Source organism: Macaca mulatta, chromosome 8 (assembly GCF_049350105.2).
Source record: "Macaca mulatta isolate MMU2019108-1 chromosome 8, T2T-MMU8v2.0, whole genome shotgun sequence".
NCBI lineage: Eukaryota > Metazoa > Chordata > Mammalia > Primates > Cercopithecidae > Macaca > Macaca mulatta.
This window is the reverse complement of record NC_133413.1, coordinates 60,935,490-60,957,117: the sequence shown is the minus strand read 5'-3', so window position 1 is coordinate 60,957,117 and position 21,628 is coordinate 60,935,490. Positions and strand designations below refer to the sequence as shown.

Sequence of the window (21,628 nt, the reverse complement as noted above, 5' to 3'; positions counted from 1 at the left end):
TAACTTCCCCAGTTGCCCCTCTAGGTAATATTGTTATTGTGAAACCTCAGCCTAGTCTTTGAGATATTTTTCAGACTTTGCATTCTAGTATACCAGCTAATGCCACCCAGACAAGTGACTCCACCCAGGAGCTAACTAAATGCCTGAAGACAGTTTTGGCAGCACTGTGATTTAGGCCCTGATCCATCCAGTCAGTAGGACCCATTGCCTAGCTGCCTGCCCACCAAACTATCCTTAAAACCCTAGTCTTCAAATCCCCAGGCAGAGAGATTTGAGAAATATCTCCTGTCCTCTTTGCTTCACTGCCTTGTAAGTATTAAAGTCTTCCTCTAATGCAGTACTGGCTGTCTCATCGTATTGGCTTTTCTTCTGTGCAGTGGGCAAGAAGAGCTTGACTAAACTGTAACATTTTCTTTCAGCCTGAGCAAGGCAGGTCAAAAGTGTTAGGCAAAAACAATCCTAGAAGCAGCTTTCAGCTAATGTGATAGACCTGAAAATATAAACAACTTCCTCCCTATTGTGGAGTTGGAGAAAAACGTATAACATTCTATAATTCTCAGGATTTTTCAGCAAACTGGAGCTTCATTTTCCCCCTCATGAGTAAACTGCCTGATAGCAATCTTCTTCTCAGACCCTTGCCCCTGACTGTCCTATTTTCCACCCAGACCTTCAGAGCATTGCTTCCAGATAACAAATAGCTCCTTGCCTAGGGTTCCTCAGACTGACATTTGCCTTTCCTTAGAATATTCTCCTAACCTTTCCACTCACTTGCACAGACTGAGAGTTAATACTCTATTTGTTGTAATACTCAGATAAGACTTTCTGCTCTCCAGAGTTGGATGATTATCTCTGGCCTAATCTCTTACTGTCTCAAATGCATCTCGTAATTAGCTGGTAAGTGGGGTGATCCCTGTCCAGAGAGCACATGAACTATATATTGTGGCAATACAACACAAACAGTGCACTGTGAAGGGTCAAGTTTAAAGAGGGTATCTTTTAATACAAAGGTGTCTGCGGGCCTTTACCAGTGGGAGGCTTTAAAAAACAGAAAAAGGGAGTTTTCTCAGAGAAAATCTGGCTCTCTGAAAGTGCGGTGCACTACTTTCTCTGTTGTAGATTGGCTTTCCTCAGATGCAGACCTAGAAGTTAGAATTCCTTCCTGGGACAGAGGTCCCAGGAAGTACTTTCAAGTAAGAAAAACAATTTATAGAGCAGAAGAAAAAAAAATTTAAAAGCACACTTGATCATCTCAATTGATTCAGAAAAAAGCATTTGACAAATTTCAAGACCTCTTGATATAAAATTCAACACTGCCTCAATACTCAGCCAAGTAGGAATAGAAGAAAACTACCTCATCATAACAAAGGCAGTATATGAAAAACCCGTACTCAAAAATACTCAAAAATGAAGCTTTTCCTTTAAGGTCTGGAATAAGAAAAAAAAGTCTGCTTTTACCACTTCTATTCAGCATAGTATTGGAAATCTTAACCAGAGTAATAAGGCAGGAAAAAGAAATAATAGTCATCCAAATTTGAAAGGAATAAGTAAAATTATCTCTGATCACAGATGACATAATCTTATACGTAGAAAACCATAAACATTCCACAATAAACTATTAGAACTAATAAATTCAGCAAAGTGGCAGAATACAAAATCAAAATTTAAAAATCCAAAAATAAATTAAGAAAATAATTTTTTAACAATACTATCAAAAATTATCAAATACTAAGAGTTTAACTCAAGCAAGGAGTTGAAAGACTTGTACACTGAAAACAACAAAGCATTGCTAAAAGAATGTAAAGTATACATAAATAAATGGAAAGATGCTATGTTCATCTATCAGAAAGCTTACTGTTATTAAGATGTCCATACTACTAAAAGTGATCTACAAATTCAACATGATCCTTATAAAAACTGCAATGGTATTTTTTCAAGAAATAGAAAAATTCATTCTAAAATGTATTTGAGATCTTAAGGAACCCAAATTAGCTGATTTCAAAATTTGCTATAAAGCTACAGTAAAAACGAACAAATAAACAAAAGGCACAACTGTGTGTTACGGGCGTAAAGACAAATATATAGACTAATAAACTAGAATAGAGAGGCCATAAAAACCCCCTTGTGTATATGGCAATTTATTTTGGACTGGATATCCAAATGCTAAAGAATGAAGTTCGAACTTTAATGCCATGTACAGAACAGAAATTAACTTAAAATATAACCAAACCTACAAGTAAGAGCAAAAATTGTAAACTCTTAGAAGAAAATATAGGGGGAAAAGATTCATGACACTGAATTTGGCAATTATTTCCTGGAGATGGTACAAAAGGTACAACCAATAGAAGAAAAAATTGACACAGACTTTATTAAAATTAAAAACTTTTGTGCATCAAAATACTATTAATAGAGTAAAAAGGCAACCTACAATTTGGGAGAAAATATTGCTAATCACATACCTGATAAAGGACTAGTATCTAAAATACATTAAGAACTCCTGCAACTCAGCTCCAAAAACCAAACAATCCAATTCCAAAACAGACAAAGGATATGAATAGACATTTATCCAAAGAAGACGCACAAGTGTACAATAAGCACATAAAATAATGCTCTACATTATTAATTGATAGGAGAATGCAAATGGAAACCACAGTGAGATTCAGCCTCACACTTATTTGGATAGCTATTATCAAAAACACTGAAAACAACAGGGTTGACATGGATGTGGAGAAATCGAAACTCTTGTATTTTGCTTGTTGAAATGGAAAATGGTACAACTACTGTGGAGAAGAGTATGACAGTTTCTTAAGAAGTTGAACAAAGAATTACTATTTATCCAGCCATTTCACTTCTGGGTATATACACCAAATAATTGAAAGTGGTGATTCAAGCATATTTGTACACCCATGTTCTTAGAGGTATTTTTCCAAAAAGCCAAGGTGGAAACAAACTCAATGTTCACTGCCGAGTGAACATTGATAAACAAAAGGTGGTATAAATACACAATGGAATGTTATTCAGCCTTTGAAAGGAATGAAATTCTGATACATCCTTCAACATGGATGAACCTTGAAGACATTATGATAATTGAAATAAGCCATCCACAAAGGGTCAGATATTGTATGATTCCACTTACAAGATTTAACCAGAATAGTCAAATGTAGAGGCAGAAAGTAGGACAGTGGTTAACAAGGGGTTAAGAGGAGGAGTACAGTTCAGTGCATACAGAGTTTCAGTATGGCATGATGAAAATTCCGGCAATGAATAGTGGTGGTAGTTACACAACAAAGTGAATGCACGAAATGCTACTGAACTTTATACTTAAAAATAGTTAAGATGGTGCATTTTATATTATGTATATTTTATCACAGTTAAAAAAAAAAAAGAAAAACAAAACTTAACTGACCATATAAGAGTGGGTCTATTTTGGGCTCTTTATAATGTTCCATTGACTGATATACTTGAATTTATTACAACATTACATTGTATTTATTATTAGAATCTTATAGCAAGCTCTGAAATCAGTTAGAATAAACCCTCCAACTTTGCTCTTTTTATTCAAGATTGTTCTGGTTATTGTAAGTCCTTTATATTTCCATGTGAATTTTGGAATCAACTTGTACATGTCTGCAAAAATATTTTGGGGTTTTGACTGGTTTAGGGTATCTGGAAAGATGTGACAGCTTATCAGCACTTAGCTTTCTAGTTACGATCATGTCATATTTCTCCATTATTTGTTTATTTTTTAAAATTTCCTTCAACATAGTTTTTATAGTTTTCAGGACAGAGATCATATACATCTTTTGTTAAATTTGTTCCTAAGTGTATTGTCTTTCTGACGTATTATGGATTGCATTTTTATTTCATTTCTAGTTGCTTGTAGGTAGTTTTAGAAACACAATTAACTTGGGCTATTGTCCTTATTCCCAGCATCCTTGCTAAATTTTTGTGTTATTCTATCTTTTGTAGAATTCTTAAGGTTTTCTATGCATACCATCATGAAATCTACAAGAAAAGCCATTTTGTCTCTTCCTCTATAATTTTTATTCTTTATATATAATTTGTGACTTGCTGTAGGAGCATGGTGAACAACATTGATTAGTGAGCAAGGTATTATCCTTGACTTGCTTTCAATCTCAGAGAGAATGTTCAATGTTAAGTAACATATTAGAGAGAGGCTTTAATTAGATGACAGTTGTCAGATTAAGAAAAATCTTGTCTACTCATATCTTGCTTAAAGTGTTTTGTAAAAATGGGTGTTGAATTTTCAAATGCTTTTTTGAATTGGTTGACAACGTCATAAGATGTTTCTCCTTAATTGTGCCTTCATTCTTCCTAGCACTCTGAGCTTTATTTATATGTACAATTATCTTTTAAGGAGAAAGTAGGTCTATGTGTATCAGCTATTATTGACTGTGAAACTTAAAATCAATAATATTATTTCAGTATTGAAGTAGTAAATTTTACTGATTTTATTTTTTGATCTGGGGACCAGTGTGATATATTTATTCTAGAGAGTTGTATGACTCATGCCACTTCTCTGTTATTAACCAAAGGGAAGAAAGGACAACCTCATGGGAACAGTTTAATCAGCCTTGACATCCAGGCCCATGATTCAGAATGATTTAAATGGTCTGTGACAAAAGAATAGTTAACAGTCAGTAAAATGTCTATTATCTTTAGTTGGCAAAGGCCTATTGATTTAGGGCCTTGAGTTACTCCCATAGGGTATTAGTAAGAAGTGATGTGAGAACTCAAGTTCGGCATTATTTGCCACCTACTAAACACTCCAAGGTAAGTCTATTAATAAGGTACAAATTAAATCTTCATGCTAAATAGCTGCAGATGTTTGGGAAAAGCAGGGAGCAGACTACATGCTACTGTCTATAATTTTCTTCTGAGATCACATATGGCAACATTGTTAAAAAAGATGTCTTTAATGGTATTATTATACAATGAATGATAAACTCCATAACTTGTTTTATGACAATGTCTTTTAGTGGAATAAAATCTAATCTCATCTAAGGATGTCTTCCACAGCTATGCTGCCTCGACATGAGTAAGTACAGCAATCAGTTTTGCACTGTAATTTATGGCTCTTTCTGAAGCTAGATTAGGAGCAGTGTAATGTGTCAATGGGTTGGAGCATTGAAGAACAGAATTTGCTACAGCACTTGCGCATAATTCTATTAGGGAGGTCCACAGAATCATTCAGACACTATCCCAGGGGAATATCACTCACGCTGAGTTCAGTGACCGCTGCCTAATGTCTCCTGCTTCAGTGATGCTGAAGGATGGGCCCCACCCTGACACCACTCTCAATAGTCCAAGTTCATGAAACGTAAGACCAGAGCAGAGGACACCACCATGTGCAGTTCTCAATTAATTCTCTATGTGAAAAGGTAGAATGATCAGAAAATCCAGTGTCACTCTCATCATATGATGACAGCTAGGAGTCATAGACAACAGGCTGGAGATGGGCCCAAAAGGCATGTTCATGGACCCTAGGCAAGGTTCTCATACAGGGCCACTGCTTACTTAATGATGTAAGCAAAAATTACACGCAGAACCATTGACTAGACACTGAAAGAAAAACATATTTAAAATGGTATTTGAATAAACATTTTTATTAACAAAAAACAAACACAAAAAAATTCAACAGAAGAAAAAGTTACTTACACCAGAATAGAAAGGCTCACCAGACACACATATCACATCCTGTTCCTGGATCATCAAAATATCTTTGGCTAGGTGCAGCCGGACTTTGAAAGGCTCCTGGTTACCATCCTGCAGCAAACAAATTCCTGTCTTTGTCTTCAGATTAAAAAAAAAAAAAGAGGAAAAATTATACTTAGTTTATAGGTTGTAATTTTGTGGCCAATTTACAGCAAAATATGGTGAATAACATTTAAGAGGTGGTGAAAACACAGTCTGATGAGCCTGAAATTGAATACTTAGCATGGGTGCAAGGAAAAAGGAGAATGATTTCAAGTAAAGCGAACTCTCGGATAAGGAAAACGATGTCACAAAATTCACACAAAGAAGTGGGGAGTAAGAATTATGGTACATGTACTATATTTTTAAAATAATGAGAGGTTTTGTAATACTTATAATCTAAAAATAAAAAGGTAATAGCTTTATTGAGATATAATTCAAATTCCATACAATTCAACCCTTTAAAATGTACAATTCATATTTTTTAAAATATAATCAATGGTGTGCAACCATCACTGTAATCAATTTTAGAACATTTCCATCGCTTCAGAAAGAAGGATCACACTCCTATTTCTCCATTTCCTCTCCCACTGCCCCAGCCTACTGTAAACTCCAGTATTTCAGCATTCCTAGTCACCAACAAACACATGCATGCATACACACATGCACAGACATGCATGAAAACACACACAGACACGCACACGCACACACAGTTTATACCTAGAAGGAAATAAGGGTAACAAGGTGAAGCAAACTACCCAAATTAACATAGTTAATTAAAAACAGAGCCCAGTTTAAGACCCAAGATTTTTGATGCCTAATCCAATATGTTGGCTTTATATACTTTGGGGAATTGTGAAAACGGACTGCAAAGATTTCTGAACTTGTGCTATTACCTAAGTAATCACCAAATAAGTCCATGAGTCTTGTCACTTATCCAGAATACATATATTAATCTGGATTAATATAAATATTGTCCCTAGCAAATGCACTTAACATTCCCATTTGTCACAGACACAAAAGGTAATTCCTTTGAGACAGAATATAATATTTAGCTCTTATTCTGCACCAAAAAGTCCATAGGAATAATGACCACTTTGGAAATGACATTTTCTTTTAGTAATTATTGAGTCATTCTTAACATAGTGGAATATATATATGGGGATATATATTTATCCTCAGAGTTAATTGGTTAATTAATTTCAAATTTAAAAAATTAGCAAATAGTAATTGCATGTATTAATGGCAAACAATGTGAGGTTTTGATGCATGTATATATTGTGTAATTATTAAATCATGATAATTAGCATATAAATCACTTTAAACAGTAATAATGTATGTGTCGTAAGAACATTCAAAACCCTCTCTTTCAGCTATTTGTGATATACAATATTGTTAGCTGTGATCATCCTACTGGGCAATAGAGTAACAGAGTTCATTCCTCCCATCTAACTGTAATATTGTACCTGTAGGCTAACATCTCCCCACCTCCGACCCTCCCATGAGCCCCAGTGTGTGGTAACCACTCTTCTACTCTGAACTCCAACATCACTTACTATCAGGAAAATGCAATTCAAAACCACAATGTAACACCACCTCACCCAAGTTAGAATGGTGACTAACAAAAAGACAAAAACTGGCAAATGCTGGTGAAGATGTGGAGAAAAGCAAGCTCTTATACACTGTTAGTAGAAATGTAAATTAGCATAGCCCTTACAGAAAACAGTATGAAGATTCCTTTAAAAATTAAAAACTGATCCAGCAATTCCATTACTGGGTATATATCCAAAGGAAATGAAATGAGTATGTCAAAGGGACATCTGCACTCCCATGTTTATTGTAGCACTATTCTCAACAGCTAAGATATGAAATCAATCTAAATGCCCATTAACACATGAATGGATAAAGAAAATATGGTACTTATACACAGTGGAGAACTATTCAGCCATAAAAAAGGAATAAAATTCTGTCACTTGGAACAACATAGATAAGGCTGGAGGACATTTTGCAAAGTAAAGACTGCCAGACACAGATAGACAAATATCATATTACATCACTTATATGTGAAATCTATCTTTAAATTTAAGGAGCACGCTATCCCAGGCAAATAATACCAGACTTTCTCTTGGAATACACATTTCCATGGCTATTGCTGGGAGTCTGCTACTTTATCCTCTGTAATATTGATGGGAATATATTTATATACTGTAGCCTCCCAAGATACCTATTTCTCTAAACTGCTTTTGTTCTTGTGTGCTAATGCATACTCTTTTGCCATCTATCATATACACTCTTATATTAGTTTAGAATTATTTTGTAAAAGTTATGATGTCTTTTTAGGAAAAACAGAAGCTTTTTCATGAGCAAGGAAAGCATTTTTTCTTCATCTATGGCACTAGCACACACATGCTCATGAAACCAGGCTGACTAATCTAGAGAAAATTTTAAGTGAATATATCTAGAGGACAAAAATCTTTTAACACAAGCATATTGTACTTTCCCTAATATAGAACATAATTTTCCTATGTTTTTACACAAAGTCACTCATGCTTACAATGGGATATTGGAGAGGGGCCGACATGGAGCCTTTCTGAGGGGCGAAGCCACTCTGAGGAGTGGCAATATGAAATAATACATCAAAGCCAAGTGATCATAAATGAACACATTTGCTGATTTTTTAGTACAGTATATTCCAGGACATTTCTCCCCCAGAAGTGTAATGGAATAGCTGGTAATCACAAATAATGCTCTGTTTGAACTTCAGGATGAGAAAAGGGTTTTCCCTGAAAGCCCAGAAATATACTTTTGGTACACATCAAAGAGATGCCAAAGATCATCCAGGGAAAGTTTGAGGAGCTAAAACAAAACTATGAGGATACTCTCATTTAATTTTTATGTGGCCAAAGCTATCATTCACGTAAATACTATGTAAAATGTTCACAAATTATTAGATAGTTGTCTGGAGAACAGAATACAGTCTTTGAGCTCGCTTTTGGATTCTGAAAGGACAAGAGTTGCAGAAAATAAAGAATGAGGAGGATTTTTTTTTTTAGAATAAATCACAGAAGCGCACACACACACACACACTCACAAACACACATTCCAAAAAATAGCTACTGGAGAAAACAGCACACAAAGTGCTAAAACAGATCGGTTAAAATACGTTTCCAGAAGTTAGAGATGTTACACATGTTACCATGAAAATTCAGCTGGTGCACATGGAAACACATCTAAAATCCCACACATGTATTAATTTTGCAAATACTGTGCAGCATTAACAGAGAATCAGACATGAATTAGACAACAGTCCCTGACCTCATAGTATTCGTACTTGTTTTACCTTATGTTATTTTACTTTTTTCTTGAGGCGGAGTTTCGCTCTTGTTGCCCCAGGCTGGAGTGCAGTGGAGCGATCTTGGCTCACTACCATCTCCGCCTCCTGGGTTCAAGCGATTATCCTGCCTCACCTCCTAAGGAGCGGGGATTACAGGCGCCTGTCATCACGCCCAGCTAAGTTTTTTGTATTTTTAGTAGAGACGGGGTTTCACCACCCTTTTGGCCACGCTGGTCTCAAAATCCTGACCTAAGGTGATCCGCCTCGGCCTCCCAAAGTGCTGGGATGACAGGTGTGAGCCACCACGCCCGATCTCGTACTTATTTTGAAAGTACATATATAAAAACTCACAATATGACATCTGATAAGGGAGCAACATGGAGACAGGAATTTAATATTCTTGAGGGATGGGGGTTTATGGAGGATAGGAAATATGTGTGGTTTGTCTTGAAAAAAAAATAAACTGAGGAAACCATAATTAAAGGAACAAATGTCATTTTAATCAAGAGGAAACACATGAGTAAAGATATGGAAGCGTGAAAATGCACTCCACGTGATGATGCAGGAAAATGAGGGTGCGCTTGCCGCTGAGCCTGTGTAGTCCAGCAGGGGCCGCTGCGGGAGAGATGTTTGGAGAGGACCAGGCGGGCCAACGCCCTGTATGGTGGGCGGATGGTGGACGGTAAGGGAGACGCCATATATAAATGTGAGCAAGAAGATAATACGTTCACTGTTATGTGTTCTAAATGTATTTCTTGTAGCAGAGTAGAAGACGGAGAAGAAATGGGAAAGTTAAAACACACTTACTGTTGACAGAAACAGGCACTGAGCAGGGAAGTTGGGGACTGATAAACAGGTGCATTAGAGTCAGAGCTTCTCTGGGAGATGCAGGAAGATGGATAAACTCCATTTCAGGGCACTGTCTTGATTAGAATCAGCGTTGCTGGACTAAGATCCTCACTCATGAAATATGGTCATATATTTCATTATTTGTTGTATAATAATAATTATTCATATAGTGCTCACTGTGTGACAAAAAGTATTAATTTGTTTTTCTCCCTTAACAAAAATTAATGCAGCCATCTGCCTTTACAGATTAGACAAGTGCAGAGGGACCCAGAGGAAGAATTCAACCCAGGCAGCTGGGCTCTTCACCGCACGGCCTGCTTTACCTCATACACAGATTATTTAAGAATGCCATCCCCAGTTGTCCTGTACACCGTGGCATGGCTACTGGCATCTTTCACTGGAGAGAATTATGGTTATCAATAATCTCCTATTGGGGTGTGGATAATTTTGAAAAGAACACTTGAAGCAGCTATTCTTCGTATATGGAAGCAATGGCCACTAGAGAGATAAAATGAGTAAGAGACTACTCTGGAACTTACAGATGGTCTTCCCCAAAGTCAGACTACTAGGAGGCTCTCTGATAGAGGAAGAGGTTTGGTCTCCACTCCTTCCTGAAGTGTTTTAAGAGCTAAAAATGGGAGACCGAATCATGGGAGCAGTTGCTGGTTGGTGCTGCAAACCTAAAACAGCCCCACCTGCAAAGTCTTTACAGATCTGTGGACTCAAATTATTTAGATATCGAAAATCACCTACATAATTATTGGTCTCAAATTTTAATATAAACTGAAGACACACACTTATCTTCTTTCTTTCTATTAATGTGACATCATTTGTCTCCAAATTTTGTTGACTTTGCATACCATTGCACATAAATAAAGGAATGTATGTGATATAGATACTGTATGAACGTATTTTGTACTTTATAAAATATACACCAAACTTATAATTTTAAAGGGAAGATTAATTTAAAAATGATACCATTGAGGACATAGGCATGGGCAATGACTTCATGTCTAAAACACGAAAAGCAATGGCAACAAAAGCCAAAATTGACAAATGGGATCTAATTAAACTAAAGAGCTTCTGCACAGCAAAAGAAACTACCATCACAGCGAACAGGCAACCTACAGAATGGGAGAAAAATTTTGCAAATCAAGAAAATGTTTATGAATTTGCGTGGGTTTACTCTTTAAACAAATCTCACATTTAACTTCTCTCACATTTAAACTTATTAAGAATTTGTACTTTCTTAAATGTAGGACCTACGTTGGATCTTTATAAAAGTAGAATGTCATCCATTTTCTACTTAAAAGTTAAGACCCTTTTAATTTATGTTCTAGTCTTTCAAAAAGTACAACATGTATTTTAATGAAACGTTAAAATTTAAGGTCTTTTAATTTTGAAATATATTCACAATGTCAGATGTAAAAAATGACAAACTGCAAAAAGTAGACAAAGACCGTAATATGAACTGCAAATTTTCTTGCAAGCATCCACAGTATTTCCATGTTTCAAGTGCCAAATACTATTTAATTCGTTTTGTCTTACACTGTACTGCATTGTAGCAGTAGTGCACTAAATGTTCTTTTAGGTGAAGTGCTTCAAACTGCCTCATCATTTACATTGCCATTCCTGGATTACTTTTAATCATGGCCTTTTCCTTAACTAAATTGTAGCCATTGTTCAAGTCCTAGCACCAGACTGAATTCTCTTTGAAGCCTTCTGAAATCATTCTATTCAAAAATGAGGAATCATGAGTGATTTAATTTCCTCTTTCCTCACTTTCCTGAACACATGGATTCCGTTAAGTAAATATTTGCCCCAAAATTGATCATGATTGTCTTTTGGCATCACATATAGTGACTTCAGCAATATTTAGCTATATCTCATATAAGTGATTTAATTTCCTCTTGTATATTGTTATCTCAGTAACAGATTGTCACTCTTTTCAGTACTAAGGATTACTAATTTACAAGAACTAGCATAGTGATCACAGCATTACCATTGTAAATAAATCTTCTAATCTTAACAGAGTTCGAGAAATATCTCAAATCAGTACATCAAAACAATTTTGTTTACAAAAAGGTCTTGTAAATCTTTCCAGCCTCTGAAATCAAAAATAAACCATTTGTTAAAATAGTATTTGGCCACTGTCCAGTCTCTATCATATGAATGTCATGTGTCCCGTAAGTATCTCATTCACACAAATATCCACTGGGTTTCAATGAGTGCCTTACTAATCAAGACATAAGGGTTGCATATTAATGGAAATAGAAGACTTGCTACATAGTATGCAATTAAAACCAGAAATGGCCTGGGTGCGAGGGCTCACCCCTGTAATCCCAACACTTTGGGAGACCGAGGCAGGTGGATCACGATGTCAGGAGATCGAGACCATCCTGGCCAACAGTGAAACCCCATCTCTACTAAGAATACAAAATATTAGCTGGGCGTGGTGGTGGGTGCCTGTAGTCCCAGCTACTCGAGAGACTGAGGCAGGAGAATGGCAAGAACCCAGGAGGCGGAGCTTGCAGTAAGCCGAGATCATGCCACTGCACTCCAGTCTGGGTGACAGAGGGAGATTCCGTCTCAGAAAAAAACAAAAAAAAAACCCTGAAACAATACAATTAAAATATAACATACAAAGCTTCTAGAACATTAATTCAATTTTTAAAAATATATGAACCAATAAGTGCTAAGTTAAAAAGATGAATAATTTGCATACTCTGACCTTATAGTATTCTGTGTAGCACATGAGAAAGGTTTGTAAACTGCATTATAATTGATGAGTATTAGCATAGAGATATGTTTAAAATGTTATGCTTAAAGCATTAAAAGTAGAAACATAAGAATAGAAATATAAAAGCAATTTATTAGTTTTCTGAAAAACCCTTATATTTACAGTCTGAACTTTGTACCAACTGTGACAAATATTTTTAAATATATATTTTTCAATTGCTTTAGAAGAAAATAAGGAGTCATGTTCCACAAATTCAAGCAAGAACTGTAAACACATGACATTTTCACTAAAATAACAGTCTTCACAAGGTTAAGAACTGAAGCCTTTCCCCGGTTTGATTTTAACACTACCAGAGGTAATCCAGTTATGGTTGGTTTTTGTTGGGTCGTTTATATACAATAAAAAATGCCTTAAATCTTTTAAACAAATATAAAATATTTTTAAGCTGCATGTATTTTTATTTTGCCTGAAGAATGAAAACACAATGTTTTGAACGTTACATATTTAGCAAAAAAAAAAAAAAAAAGATAGTCTTTCTTCCTAAGATGGAATGGTTATATTCCCTGGGGGCCCATGTCCATGCACTATTGAACTGTACACTTGAACACTCTTTCACATCCTTGAAAGACTAATGTGCCACTTTAACTCATGCTGAAATGTGATGACAGCTCTACAGAGAATCTAAATTGCTGTGTATTAATACTTAAATAATATCGAATTACTTAAATAATATCAGAATCATAAAATAATAGAATTATAGGGCTGAAAGGAACCTTAGATGTCTTATAATTTATTACCATTTATGTGAAAAGAATTCTTTCCAACACTTCCACTACCTGAAAAGTGCAGAGTTGGTGGAGACGACCAACTCAATTATATTTAATATGCTCCAGTCTTCCTAAACAAAGAGTTAAAGTCCGAGACTTTCCATGCACAGTTAGGTTTTCTATCTTTGCAGAAGGAGAACATAATCTGGAAAGAAAAAGAGCCCATACCCCTCTCTCCATCTTCTGCCAAAAGCAGAGTTTCCCCTATATAAATTGGAGCCAAGTGTTTCCTGCTTATATTCTGTTTTTCCTGTTTGAAAAGCAGAAAGCTCTGTACTCACCTCCTCACAGGCGGTTCTGAAATCCATGTGCTATGGCACCACAAAGAATGTCGTCTGAAAAGACACAGAAATAGTAAGCGATTAGGCACAGCATGGCATGTAAGAGAGAACACTAACATAGTGGAGGAAATCGTGAAGCAGAACTTGTGGGAAAACTGTGTTTACAACCACCTGTAAGAAACAAGAGCTCCAGGGTATACTGAAGAGAGGAAAATGAAGAGATGAAAAAAGTCTTAATCCCCAGCTTTTAGGAAGTATAAATATCCTGCCATCATTCAGTGTGATGAAGAGTGTGCATTTCCAGGCACCTCTCCATCCTGCCAGCAGGCGTTCAGACTCCATGTACCAGCAGATCAATCTCTTCTCGCTCATTCCCAACATGCATTGTGAAACCTGAGTTTGCAATTGAGAAAGAAACTTCAAAAAGAGCAATTAAAGATTGCCTTCATATGGTTATCTCATGAAAAAGGTTGACTAATCATTCTCTTTTTAATTAAAAAGCTACATGCATGAATACTTCTCTCTGGAACTTAAATTTTATTCACAATACGATGTAAGGAAGCAAGCTATTTGTCAGAGTGAATAATAAGAAAAATCAATGTATAAAATATCTAAAATAGATTCATCTATGGTCATTATAATATCTAAATGATGAATGTAGGTTGAAATACATATAAATGTTTTTGTAAAATTATTCTGGAGTGTTTTGTTTTCATTACTTGATACCCCTAACAAAACTAAGATTTGTCGCAGAAAGTTGACACCCAGACACTATAAAACAAAGCAATGCAGAGCCGAAATATAATGGATAAGTAAATGAGACATCAAAGTAAGGTGAATGGTTAATTCCAAAATAGAAGACTCTATACTCCTCAAAATTACTCCGCCTCTCAGCCTTTGGAAGAGTAAACTATTATATCCTTCTTTGGCATTTCTTTTTAATTATAGAAGATTGATTAATGCTTTATCAGGTAAGTGTGGTAAAAGAGTAGGAGGTATCACCATGCTGTCACTGAACTGATGGATTACTACTATTGACTTTGAAAGAAAGAGATTAGCCATCATCAGTATTAACCAAACACATCATATAATCTATAAATATTTCCCCTAGATAAATCTTGTGGATTGTGAGCCTCATTAGTATTAATGAAATTTTTATTACTAACAATTATTTTTTAAAATTGCTCTTAAACATTTTATTTGAAGAACCTGTAAATATTTTCTTGTCTCTAACTCTGATGTAAAGTTATTCTTTTACTACAAAAGAAGGAAAATTTTGATATGTATTGATTATATAAAAACAGGAGACATCTGGAATCAACTTCTTGCTACTAAAAACCAACCGGAGAAATAGACATGAGGATACTCAACCATCTAAATATAACCTCATGTTTGTTTTATATGCTGAATTTAATTTTAATGCATAAATTTTAAAATTTTAATTATTTCATAGTATGACACATTTGAGCAGGTGCTGTATCTGTACCTTCTACCAATTTAGCAAATCTTCCTTTTTTTTTTTAATTCTAATCTTCTATTCTTTTTCATCAAAACAGTAGGTAATAATATCAGTTGTTTGTTCAGAAAAATAATTAATACATAAGCACAGATATATAAGTATATATCTACATACTGTTAGATAAAATGTGTAGGAGATAACCGATTTGGATTGAGTCCCTACCTTAGGTACTACTAGACTAAATAAAAAATGAAGCTACTCATCCTAAGCTTCACATCACCAAACTGAAAGCAAGATGTTCGACTTTTCTAAAACATTGGAAGAGGGAATAATAGCCAAATAGCCAAACAGGCCAATTTTAGCTGGCATTAAAAGAAGTCCCCTCTGCTTTAACCCTAAAAGGAAAGCAACTTTGTAATGAATAATCTATGTTTTGGCTCTTATTCTGCTTTCTTCAGCCCTTTTCTGCATATAAATCCCACCTCGAGGGCTCAGCTCATTAGAACATCTTGTCTGAAGGTTTAAAGGAGATACTGCCCTGATTCATGAATCACAATAAAAGCCAATTCAATCATTTCACTGCAATTGTTGTATTTTTTCTTCTGACAGTCCTCCACTTCCATTTTTCTCTACTGTTAGATTCTTATATTACTTTGTCACATTGATTACAATTAATGAACTGTTATTGATACATTATTACTGTCTAAAGTCTAAACTTCATCTGTGTTTTCCTTGTTTTTCCTATTGTCTGTTTTCAGTTCTAGGATTGCTTCCAAGGCACCTCATTACATTTAGTCCTCTTTTCTCCTTAGGCTCCTCTTGGTTGTGACTGTTTCTTAGACTTTGCTTATTTTTAAAGACGTTGGCAGTGTTGAGGCATGCTGGTCAGGAATTTGTAAGATATTCTTCCATTGGGATTATTCTGATGTTCTTTGTAGTTATTATGGTGTGGTAATGTGGTTTTGGAGGGGGAAGATCTCAGAAGTAAAGTGCCATTTTCATCCCATTCAATCAAGGATACGTGTGAGCAATACAACTTAACACTCGAGTGCTTGCTAACCTTATCATCCCACTGACATAGTGTTTGTCAGCTTTTTCTATTGTAAAGTTCTTTTTTCCTCTTCTCTCCACACAATACTGGTTCGAAAGAGGTTACTATGAGTACCTCACACCTAAGGAATTGGAGGTTATGCTTCCCATTCCTGAGGCTGACCTATCTACATAAATTATTTGAGATTACTCTGCACAGGAGACAGAGTTGTTTTCCACCATTTATTGATAGAGCCAATCATTTCTTTTAGGACCTCTCTTCTGACAGAACAAAGAAATATCTGTGTGTATACTAACCCATGTTAGCATGCACATATCGATAGACATGTCCCTATATAACCACCTGCATCTATATCAAGCTGGACAACAGTTATTAGTGATGCTCCACCTCTAATAGCAACCACATGTGCTATTCTAGTCTTCTTTCTTCACTTATCTGTAAACTTTTACTGTACAAGATTGATGAATGCTTGTTTAGGTAAATGGTAGAATAGGCTAAGAGGTGTCATCATGTTGTCACTGATAAATTATTACTATTGGCTGTGAAAGGAAATAGATTGGTCATTTTCAGTAGAAACTGAATGTGTCATACAATCAATTAAATATTTCTTAAGTCTCTGACAGTGAGAAACCTAGTTTCCAATAACCAACCATTCATGCGCTCAGTTGTGCAATCCCAGTATACATGTATAGTCATAAGAAATGCTAACCCACAGGCCTGTGGGAAACAACTTTATCCATTAGAGCATAGTTTATTTTACCTTTCATCATATAGACTGCACTTATTATCAAAAGTACTTATGTCTACCCCAGTGATGGGTGGAGAGAAATGACCATATGCTAGTTTCTCTGCAGACCTCACATGTTTCCGGTGCCCTCTAGCATTTCTGCAATTGCATAAGAACAGATTCCCCAAGAAGCTGCTGCCCTGTTGATCTGGCCTTAAAATGACACACACAGAGCCAAACATCTTATATGACCCACAGAATGCAAGGTGCAGCCCAACTACCCTTACATCCTTGCCCAGGACAGAGCTGCCACAGCCACATTGTAGACCTGTGAGTCAAATAAGTGATTGATATTTGTGGTGGCGAGCTTTAGGTGCTACAGAGTCCGGTCATTTAATCAAACACTAATCTAGGTGGTGCTGTGAAGTTTCTTTGCAGATTATATATATAATCAACTCACTTTAAATAATGAAGACTATTCTCAATAATGTGGGTGGATCTCATCAAATAAGTTGAAAGGCCTCAGAAGCAAGCTTGAGTTTGCTCTGAAGAAGAAATTCTGCATCCAGACTGCATCAGCAGCTTCTGCATGAGAGTTTCCAGCCTGCTGGGCTGATGTAGATTTCAGGCTTGCTGACCCCCAGTCACATTAGCCACATACATAGTGCTTCCATTCTTCTGTAGAACCATGACTGATATAGATTTGGTTACCAACAGTGGTTTTGAAGGAACTGAATTCTAAGAATGAGTTTTTTGAATTAGTTTTGAGGTTTCAGGAATTGATTCTGTCATCTAATTAGATTTAAAGGCAGTAAAGACTCTATTTCCAGTATTAACAAGAACACTGGTAGTCCATGGCACAAAAAGGCAATACAGATACACACAATGTCACCACTGAACACTACTACTCAAGTATTGATAAGGCAAGGTTCTCAGTGACCAAGAATTTGATAACTTAGAACAGCTCTGTCAAATAATGAGTGCAATAAGATTGGCCCTTTGCTCTTAACCGTGCTATAGAAAGTAGAGAGAAAAAGGGTGAGCTTGGATTTCAAATTTCTAGCCTATGACCTTCATATATGACCCGAAAATGCCTATGCCTGTCTTAGATTATACCTTTATCTCCTATAGTCACAAGCCTGAGATTTCTGAACAGTAAGCCCAGAGTCTCATCCTGCTAGTCACTGAATTACATCACAAATTAAACCCCCAGCCTAGCAAAGTTTCTTCTGTTAAACACAGACATTGGGAAAAACGGGACCCTGAATATTGGAATGAAGACATATATGAAGTCTGTGATGAAGCTGGGCTCAGTGAACCCCTAAGTTCTGCTGAGTCTTCTTTGGTAGAAGAGTGATGGCCTTTGCTGAGGTGGTTGTCCTAAAGACAATGCTGATTCTCCTGAGGATCCAATCCCACCAATCCTCTTTCCTTTTATAGGTATAAGTAGACTCAAGTGGCAACAGGTGAAAAAAGGTGAGATACAAAGTTTAACCCATTAAAGGTGTGTTCCACTCCAAAATCATTGTATATTTTTTCAATTTATACAGACAAAATTCTGGGGACTATGTGTGGAATGGATATTCATGATGTTAGATAATGTTGGAAGGCACAAAAATTTGGACTAGGTCAAATTGATTGATATTGCCCCACTAAGAATAAATTCTGGATGTAAATTTGGGGTGTTGGAAAGGGTTCTGACAGTTTGTTTAGCTGACTGGGTTTAAACATGGACCAAAAAAAAAATGGCTTATAATAAATTACATTAAAATGCCAGGATCGCCTTGGTATACTGCAGAGGAAGGTAACAGATGACTTAGGAGTATTGGAGTGTTAGAGTGGATTTATCATACAAGAGCTGCTCACTCGCCCTGGGAGCCCAGAGAATGCACCTTTCGACTTGACTCTGAGGAATAAATTTGTGGGGTGGCTCTGTTAAAGACCTCTTCAGTCACTCTTCTGTGTAGGGTAGAAATTACCATGGGAACTATTGCCACTGAACTGGGATCCTCACATGCAATAGCAGTAATTGGATCCTGGGATGGCAGGGGCCAAGTGGCAAAGACAAAGAAGCCATGGTTATGAGAATGGAAATCAGGACCAAGGCAGTAATCAGAGTAGCTTAAATCAGAGAGGCTTATAGTGTTGTCAGGTTGATCATGTGTCCCTAGAAGCAAAACAGACAGGAAGCCTACTAAATTTTTACTTGATCAGTACAAGCAAATGAGTTCTAGGTTGAGTGAAAAGTCTAGTATGAATCACCAGAATAGAGTCATAGACTCTCATTCAGTTCCCAGAATTGAAATGGTTTGTAGAACCAGAGCCTCCTTGCATGAAGGTGATGTGGTTTGAATGTTCACTCCAAATCTCATGTCAAAATGGGATTCCCGGTATGGCAGGTGGGCCCGGTGGAGAGTGTTTGTGTCACGGAGGCAGATCACTCATGACTACCTTGGTGTCCTCCCTGTAGTAATAAGTTAATGCCAGACCTGGCAGTTTAAAAATAGTCTGGAACCTCCCTTCTTTCTCTTTCACTTCCTCTCTCACCACATGACATGCTGGCTCCCCTTCCATCTGCTATGACTAAAAGCTTCCTGGGACCTCAGCAGATGTAGACTCTGGTGTCATGCTTCTTGCACAGCCTGCAGAACCATGAGTCAAAATAAGCCCCTTTTCTTTATAAATTAGCCTGTTTAAGGTATTTGTTTATAGCAACACAAATGAACTAATATAGAAGGGAAGTCGGGTCATGTAAAGAAGGACCCTGATACCCTACCACAGGTTTATATTGTTAATCTTGCTTCCAGCCTCCCCCAAAGAACTGCATGATCTTTTCCCAGGGTAAATAAATGTGAATTAAATATGAATTAAAGAAGGGAAATAACCATACCTTTCAGCAACTACCAGACACTGGTTCTGAAATGACACTGATTCCTGAAGACGCAAAACACCACTGTGGTCCACCAATCAGAAGAGAGGCTGTGGAAGTAACCAGTGGAGTTTTAGCTCAAGTCCATGTCAGGATAAGGCCAGGGTAGTCTGTGAACACATCCTGTGTTTTTTCCCTGGTTCTGAATGTGTAATTAGAATAGACATGCTCAGTAACTAATAGAATCCTGGCATTGGTTTTCTGACATGTGGAGTGAGAGCTGTTGCTATGGGAAAGGCCAAGTGGTTGCCACTAGAACTACCTTTACCAAGTAAAATAGCAAACCAAAAGCAATACCACTTTCCTAGAGTGATTGTAGAATTTATTACTATCATCAAGGACTCTAAAGATGCAGGAGAAGTGATTCCCACTATATCCCAATTCAACTGACCTATTTGGCCTGTGCAGAAGACAGATGGATTTTGGAGACTGACAATGGATTACTGCAAGCTTAGCCAGGTGGCCACTCTAATTGAAACTCTTTAGCAGATGTGGTTTTATTGCTTGAGCAAATGAACATATCCCCTGGTACCTGGTAATGCAGCTATTGACCTGCCAAATCCCTTTTTCTCCATTCCTGTCCATAAGGTCCATCAGAAGCAGTTTGCTTTCAACTGGCCAGGACAGCAATACACCCTCACTGTCCTACCTCAGGGATGTATCACTCTTCAGCCCTATGTCAATAGCTCACAAAGATTTTGAATCACTCCCCCTTTCCACAAGATTCCACACTGGCTCATTACAGTGATGGCATTAAGTTAATTGGACCTAGTAAGTGACAATTAGCAACTATTCTAGGCTTATTAACAAGGTATTTGTGTGTCAGAAAGTGAGAAATAAATCTGACAAAAATTCAAGGACCTCACCAAAGTTTCTTGGGGTCCAGTGGTGTGATGTCAGTTGAGATACCCTTCCGAGGTAAAGAATAGGTTGTTGCAGTTGGCCTCTCCTACGACCAGAAAAGAGGGACAATGCCTATGGGGCCTATTTGAGTTTTGGAAGCAACATATTCCTCATTTGGGTGGGCTACTATGGCCTCTTTAGTTAAGTGACTTGAAAAGCTGCTGATTTCAAGTGCAGTCCAGAACAGGAGAAGATTCTGCGTCAGATCCAGGCTGCTGTGCAAGCTGCTCTACCACTTGGAACATACGATGCAGAACATCTGTTATATGAAGTGGCAGTGGCAGATAGGGATGCTGTTTAGACATGCTTTGGCATGTCCCTGTAGGTGAATCACAGGACAAGTCCTCAGAATTTGGGAGCTAATCCCTGCTCTCTTCTCTGGATAGTAACTCCCCTTTTAAGAGACAGCTCTTGTTCTGTTATTGGCCATTAGTAGATACAGAATGTTTAACCATGGGACACCAAGTCACCTGAGATGTTCATCATAAACTGGGTATCATACAATAGACCAAGTCATAAAATTAGGGGTACACATCATCAAATGGAAGTGACTGGGCTCAAGTGACTAAGGCACAAACAGTTTACATGAGAAAGAACTTTAAATACCTATGGATTCCACTCTTGCTCCATTACCTTCTCCCTCTTAGCCCACACCTATGATCTCTTGGGGGGTTTCCCAACCACAATTCACTGGAGGAAGAGAAAAGTTGGCTGGGGTTAGAGATGGTTCTGCACAATATGCAGGTGCAACATGGACTTCCATTAACCAAGGCCAACATGGTTACAGCCACTGCTGAGTGCCCACTTTGTTAGCAG

General features: G+C 36.9%; 1 protein-coding gene and 1 long non-coding RNA gene across 3 annotated transcripts in view; one reads left to right on the top strand and one right to left on the bottom strand.

Moving 5' to 3' along the window:
* The window catches only part of LOC114680245 (uncharacterized), a 29,806-nt gene extending 19,019 nt beyond the window's left edge, over positions 1-10,787 (top strand). For both annotated transcript variants that reach the window (XR_013396893.1, XR_013396894.1), the window contains exons 2-3: positions 4,998-5,056; positions 10,142-10,787. This is a non-coding gene — a long non-coding RNA (uncharacterized LOC114680245). The remainder of the gene's footprint in view (positions 1-4,997; positions 5,057-10,141) is intronic.
* Positions 1-21,628, bottom strand: part of SNTG1 (syntrophin gamma 1) — an 879,206-nt gene that overhangs the window by 381,728 nt on the left and 475,850 nt on the right. Inside the window, exons 3-4 of the mRNA XM_028852663.2 lie at positions 13,744-13,797; positions 5,677-5,811 (exon numbers count right to left, since the gene is read on the bottom strand). Coding sequence (XP_028708496.1) covers positions 5,677-5,811; positions 13,744-13,770 — 162 coding nt within the window. The 5' untranslated portion in view covers positions 13,771-13,797. The remainder of the gene's footprint in view (positions 1-5,676; positions 5,812-13,743; positions 13,798-21,628) is intronic.